Source organism: Mercenaria mercenaria, chromosome 11 (genome assembly GCF_021730395.1).
Source record: "Mercenaria mercenaria strain notata chromosome 11, MADL_Memer_1, whole genome shotgun sequence".
Lineage (NCBI taxonomy): Eukaryota > Metazoa > Mollusca > Bivalvia > Venerida > Veneridae > Mercenaria > Mercenaria mercenaria.
The window spans coordinates 70,677,986-70,689,852 of NC_069371.1; the positions used below are offsets into that span (position 1 = coordinate 70,677,986).

Below are 11,867 nucleotides of genomic sequence, written 5' to 3' on the forward strand. Positions count from 1 at the left end.
ACATGAGACATGTACTCGGACGCGTAGATCTGGTCGGAAAGTTGCAATTATGTATAAAGATGCGTACATTTCATATCAATATCCAAATACATTTTGATAAATATTTACCATATATAGTTTACCGTTCAAGAGAAGATTGTAACAATATTAAAAAATGGTTTTGTTTCTTAAATTTACCATTTTTCAGTCAGACAAATGAATAAGACAGTTTGTCCAGCACTTAGTAAAGAAGGTGTTACAGGTAGGGGTATAGTTTCTGTATCCCAACTTTGCCTTTGTATATCTTGCTGACATATACTGGCTGCAGGACCGACATTCTTAGGTACATTTGTTGTACATGTTTGTGATGTTTCTTGCACAATCATCTCATGAAAATCAAAGTCGTCTAGTAAGGACTAAAACAGTGCGTATATAATCAACAACAGGCTGTGTTCTAAAGCATTTGAAAGAACTATAAAAAGCTGATTGGTTCGAAACAAAAGTGTATTTTGCTCTTCTTATTTATAGTGAAAAAGAACAAGACTTGTAGCCGTTTTCATCACAAATGATCAAATTAAGGAAAAAACAATTATTCAGAAAAAAATCAATGTGTATGACAGGTCGTGAAAATGCAATAATTTTGAAACAGATTTCAAAAGCTGGATGTTTTTCTGGTCTATAGTAAGAATTCTTCAGCAGTAATTTTCTTTCCAGTATTTTATCAATTGATAAGAAGCTAAGGAAGCCAGCATAAGTGATTTTAGCGATTTGATTATTCCTGTGACTCTTCTAGTTTCTGACGTTTATTTGTAAACATCTCTCTATTTCTGAATCTGATAAATAGAAATTGACACGTATCATTAGATTTATAGTTATATAATATGCAGATTCCAAATGCAATCTCTTCATAACTTTATGATCAAGTAAACAAATTAAAAAATACACTTGTTTATAGTAACAGAAACAATGTACATTTACAATAGGGGCTCTGAAACAGATCAAAAGCCAGATTTAAACAGTTGCACAACCATATCTGGTTTAGACTCGTCATCGCACGTAAGGAAATGTGTCCACATGTCAACGGATGTTTTGACCGGAACTTTGCCATCAACGGAATGGGCATCAAACCATCTTCGGTTTACAGCATCGTTATTATGTTCAGCCGACTTTAACATGATCATACAATCTTCCTCTGTACACATCCCATCGCCATCTAAGTCCATTAAACTACATACAGCTTCCTGGCCTTCTTCTATCCGCTTAGCAAACTGCGTTCTATCGGCCTCAAATGCCTTTTTCTGGCACTCAATAAATTCAGCCTCAGTGATTTCAGACTTTCCGAACATTAGATACTCGCTCCACCATGCAGAGTATGCATCCATAGCAGCCTTTTTCCTATCTGCATCATAATGGTGGAGATTTGCATACTTTTCTCTGCAAGCATAAACGTTTGATATTGACATTGATTTGCAACAGTAACACACAAGTTGTCTTAGTAATGTAGCTTAACATCGTGTACATTTTACTCTTGGTACCGTAAACACATGAGATATTGTGAAATACAAAACTCGAAAAATGCAAAGTAAGGATACTTTTGTCAATTTTTTAGTTTCGTGAAAAAAAAAACATTTTGAAAAGGACACTATCATGATTTTCATCATAATAACATCATCCTCATCATCTTCTTAAATTTTCCTCCTCCTCCTCGTCCTCATAATAATCATCGACGTCATCGTCTTTGTCGTCATCAGCATCATCATCATCATTATCAGCATCATAATCAACATCAAGTTTATTATTTCTATTATCAATGCATTTTAAACCTACCTGGCTGTCTCTAAATCTTCAGCACATACTTTCCCATCTGTGTTGTGGTCAAACCAGGAAAACCACATTTTCCACTTTGAGATGAGATATTCATTTGCCATGTTGATCTGTAAATGAACACTTTATCCGAAACACAACAACAAAATAAAGTTTTTTGTATTTGTTTTAGATGTCCAGCCTGCCACCGAATTTCTATGCAAAATGTATACTTGTGATGATAAGCAATAGTATTTGTTTTCTTTTTTTCTTTTCAAAGTCTCTACTCACGTAAATGATAGCATACATGCCGTGACCTTATGTAAATGATAACATACAAACCGTGAACTTAAGTTGGTCAATAAACGTAGTCTTAAGGCTAGAGTTTTATAATTTTTAACTTAGATTAAATACAAAAGAAAACAAAAAAAACCCCCTAAATGTGCCATGAGAAAACCAAAATAGTGGGTTTGCGATCAGCATGGATCCAGACCAACCTGCGCATCCGCGCAGTCTGGTCAGGATCCATGCTGTTTGCTAATGGTTTCTCTAATTGCAGTAGGATTTAAAAGCGAACAACATGGATCCTGACCAGACTGCGTGGATGCGCAGGCTGGTCTAGATCCATGCTTGTCGCAAACCCACTATGTTGGTTTTCTCATGGCACGGCTCAAATAGATTCAAAGTTATTTAATTACATGAGTGAAAATATTTTCTCCTACCTTTAGAAATAGCCAACCACAATCTCTTAAGCCCTCAACAGACGGTAGGTTCTATATATTGTACAACACTAATTATATCAAAGATGTACACTTTTAAAATTGTACATTTTTCCAATACAGACAGTATTCCACTCCCATATAAATCACAGAGATTTACCTAGTAATCATAGTGCTTCAGGTACTGAAAAGAATGTAACCATTAATAAAAAATAAAATTCACCTTTTTATGTCCCATGAACTTGATTACGCATGACACTAATGAGCCACGTCATGGGAAAACCAACATAGTGGCTTTGCGACCAGGATAGATCCAGACCAGCCTGTGCATCAGCGCAGATGCTGGTCGGAAACGCATTCTGTTGGTTTTCTCATGGCGCGGCTCAAAGCATTTAACTGTTCAGTGTCATCATTTTTCCATTATGCATTGAAAGCAATTTTATATTCAGATTTGTATTTATTTTTTGAGCAGTTGTTTCTGGAATTTCATTCACTTGCCTCTTATCAACTAATAATTACCAATTTGTTGCTTGTCAACGTGGGTGGTACGTAAGGCAAAACGTACGAAATAGAAGATGTCCTAATCTGTAAGCCAAGACATAAGATTTATGAAATCAAGGAATAGCATTGTACACACGATAATACTTGGCTGTACATCTTAAATTTAATTGGCGTTGTACAACAAAAATCTACGTCTGTTGAGGGCTTTACTGATATCTATATATAAACTTAGCATACACTTGACCTCCTGATGCACAGTTTGTAACAATATCGTTCATGTTACATTTACATCCGGTTTTTGTTACCTTCATTCTAATGATATAACCTAAACAAATGTTTAAGTATATCGGTAGCGCAGAAATGACTGTCATGTAAAAACGATATCATAGAGTCATTATTTTTACTTGTTTCGTTTTAACCTTGTAGCTTTTTAGCACTTTCTGAATTAAATTACTGATGCACGAGTACGATACATGTTTAAAGCAGTGCTTAATCAACAAGCTGTATTGCTAAAAATACTGGGAAATGATTTCAGCAATTTATATTTCAAAAAGTGCACACTTGAACTATTGTTTAGAACAGAAAGAAGAAAAAAAGAAGAAGAAACAATGGAAGTAGGAAAAACGAAATGTGGCAAATGATAAAAGAATACAGATAGTTGAAATGTACATAATTGCAAAAAATAAATGCAGACTGAAAAGGCTGATATATATATAATGCAAATTATTATTAGTTCATTTGTGAAGTAAAAAAATAGTTCTAGTAATAGACTGTATCATTATTTTAGACATATTTTACAATCAGTAATCAAGTTGTTTCGTCTATGAAAGATAGGCAATGTTACTGGGTTACTGTTCTTTTATCTTGTTTGTGCAGTGGTAATGAAAATACTATGTAAAGTCACGTTGAGAGAAACGTGGTTTGAATTGTTAAACTCATATTGCTTATCACTGGACCAAATAATTAAATAACCATTCTAATAAGCATAAACTATAAAAATGTTACGTATGACATCAACTTCATTTGATTAACTTATCTTCTCTTGAAATATGTCAAAAACGTAAAAAGAAAAAGACATATTAAACAGGTAAGAATTTGATAACTTTTGCTGAATACGTTTAACTCTATGATTTAAGCGGTTCGCAAGTAATTAAATTTAATTTGTTTTTTAAAACTTATTCACACACGATATAAACATTTGTGGAAAATAAAATCATATTTGTATTTGTGTCATGAATGTTGATAACCTGACTGAATGTATATATACCTGTGATAAAAACTTATTTTAACAATTTTTGTTTAGGAGCACAGTTTACGTGACTTTTAGCTGAAAAGGACTGCTTTTGAATTTTACATAATGGCCAGCGAATACTTGACAAACAAATGGAAAATGTGGTTCAAGTGGCTCGATATAAATAAAGACGGAAAACTAGACTCCAAGGACATGAATGCAGCTAGGTAATTAACTGTGTTAGTTTTGTTAGATTAACGTCTCATGCTGAGAGTGTTGAGAAAGGACCTAAGACAGTTTTGATATGAATATACCATATGCAAGGTATCAGTTACATGTTGCAAGAATGACAAAGATTTTTGATCTAGAATAAATGAGAATAATATTATTTTAGGGTCAAATAATTGATATTGATTTTGTTTGCCATACGGAAAAGGGAACTTTTTTATTCAGAAAATATGTAAAAGGATCCAAATGTAGCCTTACAAAGTAAAAACGATATTGGTTTGAAAAATATTCCAGTGCCTTAGCTGATCATTTGTGTATACAAATGTGTATGAAAGCTGGAGATTTGACTTGGTAACCGCAATTATAGGTGAGGTAAATTGTTAGGACAAACATGAAGAAAACTTTTATTCTTCAATAACTATACAGTACAGTTTTCTTCATTTAACTGACAAAATGATACATAACCTTCTCAAAAGAGATAAACATTTGTCCAGTTCCTAGTAATTAAATGTATTGTATAGAAATATCTTTATCGGAGCTTCCGTAGTCCACTGGTAAAAGTCACTGGTTTGATCAGTCTACCACCACCGCTGTTTTTTTCCAAATGTTAAATTCCTGATGTAGGAATTATCGTTATCTCCATCTACTATTTTGCCATGTTCCGGTTTTTATGGAAAGCCTTTTCGCTTTTCGCTACATTTACGATCGAAAAATGCCGAATGGAATAAAGTGAATACATCATCCCACGGAAATTGCCGAGTGTCATTACGGGTCCATTACCTCAATTCAATGAAGCTATCTGACTAATTTTATGGAGGTCGGTGGTTCTACATACGTGTCCATTCTTGTCAGTCAAAACGGGCCCCTTGGGTTTGTTTTATCATTGGATCTTGACAGTAAATATTTAGTCTAAATTAGAATTTGATAATCTATTTATGACTTTTTTAGGGAAAGATTCGTTGAGCTTAATGACTTTGATGCAGTGAAGACAAAAGCGGCGATGGATATCTTTGAGAATTGGTGGAAGGACTTCATTTTCCGTGGAAAAGTTGAACTATCAGAAGAAGAGTTCATCGAGTCTATGAACGAGGGATTCAAAACAGACAAAGATGAATTCATAGAAAGAATGCGCAGATGCTTCCAAGTCGCTTTTAATGTAGTCGACATCAACAGTGAGCAAAATATAGATGAAGAAGAATTTATTGTTGGTTTTAGAACATCTGGGCATGAAAATATAGAACTCAATAAAAAGTTTTTCGAGATGTACAATCCCAAGAAGGGTTTAGTTTCTGTGCATGATCTTGTGGAATCTTGGGTTCAGTTTACCACCTCGGAGGATATGTCAAAGCACGATATTGTGAAAGCGGCATTTGAATTAGGTGTTTGACAGTATGTTACATATACAGTTGTATTATATGATTACAGTTAAAGGAGTTTTGTTTGATGGGAATGACATTTATTACACAGAAAGACATTATTATGATGTTGAATATATTGTAAAAGTTTGCGAAACAACGCAATTGCGAAGTTATTATCGCCGAGTAGATTGCTCAGTGAGAAATTATCCATGATTTTACTCTGATATTGAGAAAATATTGTACAGTAAATACAGTAAATAGTATTTTATACTAGTAATAGCTGTGGCTATTAGAACATTTGTTTACATAAAACCCATATCAGAATCGGAATAAAATATATGTATATCATGTTTTAATATATTCAGTTTTACTCCATGCTGAATTATTCACGTGGGCTATGCTCTCGTGCTCGTTTAATTATATCGAATTCATATAACCAATTCCGAAAGTGTTTTTATTGTGTTTTCTATCAGGATCACAGATATCTGACATCATGTCGATTTAGCTTTCGTGCAATGCCACTGCTAAATAGCACGTGCATAACTCCTATTACTTCAAAATATTGGCAGAAAAAGTGTGTTTTAGTATAAAGTAACATACATAAGCAACAAACTGATCAAAACATCCTAGTCTAGAACTTTATTTTTGATAAATAATTTACTACACGTGTAAGGCATCATAAGATTTTATTTGGAAACTTTTCTCCACTCCCTCAAAACCTCGAGGTATTCTATGGAACCTTACATTACCTGTCATAAGTTTGAAATTAGCCTAAACATCTAAATTAAGATAAATCATGAATCTAAAAAATGACGACGGCGAAATGTGTACATAATTTCTAAAAACAACTAAGTACTGGTTCAATTTATAACTTGATAATTTGTAATTCATTAATGTTGGCTGTTCATGATAGATTCCAAGATAGTTGTGGCGTAATTTCTTGGAATTATACTAGTTCAGTAGTATGTTCGGTTAGTAAATCAGTTAATGAAGGACCATATAAATAAGTGTTTATCGTTACGCAGTGGTACTTTTAACGGTATATTCCATTTTTTTGTTAATTTTATTGCCTTTGATTATTATTGTGACGTGCGCAGAAACAAATATTAATTGACTTATCAAAAAATTCACCTGATGGCAGAACACAAAATTCCAGGATGCATTCTATTGTCTCCAGAATCACGATATAATAACATGTCACAGAAATGTCTTATATTAATAAACCTAAATGTGTCAAAATGATATTAAAGAGTCTTAAAGGCCAGTTTGGAACTGCTTCACAAGTGCATCTGGTTTGGAGCTGTCCTCTTCAGTGAGCAACTGCGTCCACATGTCAGCCATCTTTTTCACTGGAACTTTCCCGTCAACCGGATCATGAGCATTGAACCATCTCTTGCCCACGGTCTCATCATGTTCTGTTGACTGAAACATGATAAGCAAATCTTCTTCGGTAATGAGACCATCGCCGTCCGTGTCAAGCAAATTACACACAATATCCTGGTTCTTATTCATTCTTTCAACAAATTCTTCTTTACTGTCCTCGAAAGCTTTATTCTGGTTTTCAATGAATTCCGCTTCCGTGATTTCAGACTTTCCCCACATTAGATACTCGCCCCACCAAAGAGTGTATGTGGCCATAGCAGCTTTCTTCCGCTCCGCTTCAAAATGATGGAGGTTTGCAAACCTATTCCTGTAAAAAATGTTTGCAAGATACAATAAGAAATATGTTTGTGTCAAGGCTATGTATTTACATATCGGACTTTCCGTGACATCTCAATATCATCACCATTATCATCATCGTCGACCTCATCATCGTTGTTGTCATCATCGTCGTCGTCTTTATCTTTATTATTATGATAATGTTACGTTTATTGCAATGTTAATTTCTTAGTACACAAATACTGCTAAGGATGTACTGTGAAATCATTTAATTTCGTGGGCATGAAATTTCGTGGTTTTTGTCAAAACGGCAATTTCGTGGGGATATGTATTCGTGGATTACAACTTTTGAACATAATGTGAATAGAATGGGAATGTTACTTGCTCGTTGGGATTAAATTTCGCGGATTGACTCAACCAAGAAATCCACGAAAATTAGTCCCCCACGAATACTAATGATTTCACAGTAACATACCTTGATGTCTCTAAATCTTCTCTGCAAACTTTTCCGTCTTTGTTGTGATCAAACCAGGAAAACCACATTTTCCATTTTGAGACAAGGAAGTCATTTGCCATTGTGATCTGTAAATTGATATACAAGTCCCTGTATTGCCTAATCAATAAAACAAACTTAAGGCAAACAAGAATGTAGAAAGTGTGATTCAATACACATAATCATTGGACTGTTTGAATATGTTCACATAGATAGAAACTGATCTGTTTCCACTGTTGCATAGCTATATGTTGGCGATGCAAAATCAAGTATATATATATATATATATAATACTTTTATATACTTTTATTGTCGCGTTATAATTTAAACATTTTAAAATCATACCTTTACGAACTATTTCCTAATTAAACTGTATTGTTGTGTTTCACGAAATGTATATCCAAACTTTGCCAAATCCTAGATATAAATGTCTTCTTTATGTCAAGAGATATAACTAATGGAACATCGTGCGTTACAAACACATTTGTTTTTTGTTTGTTTATGCAAACAGAGAGACTGGTAGATATGCTAGAAATGCAATTTTAATAAAAGTTCTTAACTGCTAATTGACGGAACTGCAGTCAAATATTTTAGCACTGTTTTTGTATTGCCTTCGGATTCTTTTACGGTAAGCAGGTACACTGCTAAATTAATAAATGTGCATATTTCCAGCATCTAACTCCGGCGGAGGAATGACGAAAAATTATTACGAAGAAGTTCACGTACACCAAGCAAGTCAGTCAACATGTAAATAACATGATCTGTGAAATATCATAAATAGTAAATATTCTCGTAAATCGGAACTTACGAGAAATGGACCTCGCACGTTTCTTGTAAAGTGTTGATAAGACGGTCCCATTGTGCATAACTTTGGGAAAGATCTGATATGGATAGTTTAAGTTAAAATTCAGAAATTCAGGAATACTTTCATGAACGAGGTCCGTGTCATATTTGTATCATTGCCATGCAGATAGAGAAAATTAATATTTTATCAAACAAAACTTTGCCTCCGATTATACGATGTATAGAAAAATATATGACGATAAAATATGTCAAACATAATTTTTAATGCCATAAAGCAAAAAAATAGCAGACTCGGCTTGACTGAGTTTGTTATGAGAGGTAATTAAATGTGCAATGCTCCTCACGCCCCCCGCCCTTCTCACAGTACCGGCCCAAGCTGTGATCCCTAAGAACCAGAAAAACTATACAACGATTAGTCCAATTAGTAACTTCCTCTTATAAAATTAAGTTATCAGTAAACTGGTGGAAGAAAGCTAAAAGATGATCCGAGCTTAATCTAACAATGTCTTGAATAAATCACATGATAGGCAGGTAAAATTAAAAAGATAGTATTAAATGTGTTAATGGATTTGTACATGATTTAACTGCTTAAACTCCCAATGTTATGTTTAATATTATGGGACCTCTTTGGGCAAGTGGTTCAGGGTACTGACTTCAAATCACTTGCTCCTTACCATTGTGGGTTCGATTTTCACTTTGGGCATTGGATTCTCCATGTAAGGAAGCCATACAGCTGGGTTACGGAAGGTCGGTGGTTCTACCCAGGTGCACGCCCGTGATGAAATAATGTACGGCGGGGCACCAGGATTTTCCTCCACCATCATAACTTGGAAAATCACCATATGACCTGTTATTGTGTCACTTTGACGTTATCTCAACTAAAGCAAAAAAAAAAAAAAAAAAAAAAAAAAAAAAAAAAACAAAAAAAAAAAAAAATCAACAAATACATACATATGATATGTTCCCTATATCATATATTGTCATCGCTTCTTTCAAAATTGTTTAACATATTTAGTTTATATTCTAGTTTGTTTGAAAGTGAAACATAATGGAATACACGTTTTACAAATTCCTGATAAACTGCTTCTGTACTTTGTTAACATTTTTTATGATTTCACAAGCCAATCTGGAAAATTCCAAAGGTCATGACACTAAATTAACCAAGAATTATGATAGAAGCACATAAAATATTTCTATTCTAAGCACGCATAAGTTCTCGCTAACAGTTAAATTATATTTAGCATTCGATCCATAGGCTGTTAAAATTCACAACCCATTGGAAAGCATAATATCACGTAATTTTGGTGAGTATTTATAAACAATTAATCAAACAAATGACAAAATATTTGTGAACAGAATAATATTTTTTAAAATGCACAGTTTCTTGACCCATTCTTCTGATCTTAACTTATGTATATAGTCACTATTGAATCAAATCTGAGTTCAATTATGTAAAAATCATGATGTATTTATAGCCCTGCACATCAGCCGAAACGACGTTGTACTGTAATTGTTATGATGCTTTACTACCGTTTGGAATAGTTTGTATTGTCCGTAAGTATTGACATGGCACTCATGAATATTCCGTGTATTTCCGTAAATTAATTTTCGGTGTCCGAACATAAATAGCGATATAACTAAATTTTACATATATCGTTCTTATTTGATGTACTGTCGCATGTGCAGGTAGCTGTGCGGACAAAGCGTTTACCTGCCAATATCAGGATTGTGGGTTCGAGTCTTACGTCTGACCACATATTTTTCCCCAAATTTTATATGCAGACTTACCACTCATTTGGTCAAACGTATCTTGATATTTATGGTTCATATATTAAGTGTAATCATATATAAATAAAAATATTTACCCGTTGTAAAAAGTGGAATAAAATTGTTTTAAATGTGTCTTAGATAAAAAGACAAATAACCTGTAATCGGCATTCCAGAAAATAAATGCTACAAGGGAAAACAATTAAAATTCATGAAATGTGACACATGAAATAATGTAAACGATAACATTACAATACAACAAATTGAAAAAAAAGAAGATCTAATCAGTAGGTGATTTCGAACCCGTGTTAACGTGCGTGGAAGGCAGACACCTTACCTCTATGCCACCCTGATATCGATTAACTTTACATGTTACTTTAATAATGAAGATGCTTTCAGAATACCAATATTGCGTAAATAAACGAAAACACCCGAAAATATTGGCGAAGATTAATGAGTGCCAGGTCAATACTTACGGACAATACATTATGGAATAGAGGTAGAACTTCTTCTGTTTCAATCGTAGGGGGTAAAACGTAACAGTCAAGCATGTTTTATTGTTGGCTCATACATAGATTGTTAGATAGAGCTACATAGCGTTTATGTGTTATTTTTAAATATTTGGACGATCACTTATCAAACTTACTGACGGGTAAGCCATTCAATAAGCTATCCGTGTATAATATTTTTCCATTTCAGCGTCTTTTTGTTGTTGGCCTACTTTAGGATGCAAGACTCTATGGCGTGTTTGGGTTGGTCTGTGCTTACGGGAAATCTACCCTTACCTTTTATCTTTTTTTGTTGTTATATCATATGATATTATCAATAAATTTTTAAAACTTTTTTAAATTATCTAAATTTTGACTATAAGCAAGAATAGGTCTGAATATAGACCGATCATATTGCACAAACTATTGACCGGCAATTTAAACAGGGAGTCATGTAATAACATAAACTTATTGAATGGCTTGCCCGTCAATATTAAAACTTTTTCTCGAGGTCTTTGACTATTGGCCGGCAAGGGATTCAAAAACAGTTTTATGACTTGAAATCAGAAACAAATTACCGCATTTTGTTTTCTTCAAGTTTTGGCTTGAGGCAAGAATAAAATGAGCCGCGCCATGAGAAAACCAGCATAATGGCTTTGCGACCAGCATGGATCCAGACCAGCGTGCGCATCCGCGCAGTCTGGTCAGGATCCATGCTGTTCGCGTTCAAAGCCTATTGCAATTAGAGAAAATGTTAGTGGACAGCATGTATCCTGACCAGACTGCGCGGATGCGCACGATTGTCTGGATCCATGCTAGTCGCAAAGCCACTATATC

The 11,867-nt window shown here is 34.0% G+C and overlaps 3 protein-coding genes across 4 annotated transcripts; 1 reads left to right on the forward strand and 2 right to left on the reverse strand.

Annotated features, from left to right (window-relative positions):
* Positions 1-839: 839 nt before the first annotated feature.
* On the reverse strand, positions 840-2,656 carry LOC123531914 (sarcoplasmic calcium-binding protein-like). 2 transcript variants are annotated; one of them, XM_053518326.1, is made up of 3 exons: positions 2,505-2,656; positions 1,807-1,913; positions 840-1,413 (listed from the first exon to the last, which is right to left on the reverse strand). In XM_053518326.1, exons 2-3 carry the CDS (start codon positions 1,905-1,907, stop codon positions 978-980), a joined length of 537 nt encoding a protein of 178 aa, XP_053374301.1. In that variant the 5' UTR covers positions 1,908-1,913; positions 2,505-2,656; the 3' UTR covers positions 840-977. The 2 variants fall into 2 exon arrangements, with proteins under 2 accessions (XP_053374301.1, XP_045169150.2); XM_045313215.2 differs by lacking the exon at positions 2,505-2,656 and having other exon boundaries at positions 1,807-2,091.
* Positions 2,657-3,931: 1,275 nt separating this feature from the next.
* LOC123532445 (sarcoplasmic calcium-binding protein-like) lies at positions 3,932-6,066 on the forward strand. The gene is made up of 3 exons (XM_045313880.2): positions 3,932-4,089; positions 4,306-4,460; positions 5,410-6,066. Exons 2-3 carry the CDS (start codon positions 4,360-4,362, stop codon positions 5,846-5,848), a joined length of 540 nt encoding a protein of 179 aa, XP_045169815.2. The 5' UTR covers positions 3,932-4,089; positions 4,306-4,359; the 3' UTR covers positions 5,849-6,066.
* A 781-nt stretch (positions 6,067-6,847) lies between these two features.
* On the reverse strand, positions 6,848-8,470 carry LOC123532447 (sarcoplasmic calcium-binding protein-like). Its single transcript, XM_053517676.1, has 3 exons — positions 8,317-8,470; positions 7,954-8,060; positions 6,848-7,509 (listed from the first exon to the last, which is right to left on the reverse strand). The coding sequence occupies exons 2-3, from the start codon at positions 8,052-8,054 to the stop codon at positions 7,074-7,076; spliced, it is 537 nt and encodes a 178-aa protein (XP_053373651.1). The 5' UTR covers positions 8,055-8,060; positions 8,317-8,470; the 3' UTR covers positions 6,848-7,073.
* Positions 8,471-11,867: the final 3,397 nt, after the last annotated feature.

What these genes read in the sequence shown, in the direction of transcription:
- LOC123531914 (XM_053518326.1), bottom strand. Translation starts at nt 1,907, where the DNA reads ATGGCAAATGAATATCTCATCTCAAAGTGGAAAATGTGGTTTTCCTGG. An exon ending in GAAGATTTAGAGACAGCCAG is followed by an intron (nt 1,414 to 1,806) that starts GTAGGTTTAAAA and finishes TTATGCTTGCAG; the next exon opens with AGAAAAGTATGCAAATCTCC.
- LOC123532445 (XM_045313880.2), top strand. Translation starts at nt 4,360, where the DNA reads ATGGCCAGCGAATACTTGACAAACAAATGGAAAATGTGGTTCAAGTGG. An exon ending in AAGGACATGAATGCAGCTAG is followed by an intron (nt 4,461 to 5,409) that starts GTAATTAACTGT and finishes TGACTTTTTTAG; the next exon opens with GGAAAGATTCGTTGAGCTTA.
- LOC123532447 (XM_053517676.1), bottom strand. Translation starts at nt 8,054, where the DNA reads ATGGCAAATGACTTCCTTGTCTCAAAATGGAAAATGTGGTTTTCCTGG. An exon ending in GAAGATTTAGAGACATCAAG is followed by an intron (nt 7,510 to 7,953) that starts GTATGTTACTGT and finishes CATTTTTTACAG; the next exon opens with GAATAGGTTTGCAAACCTCC.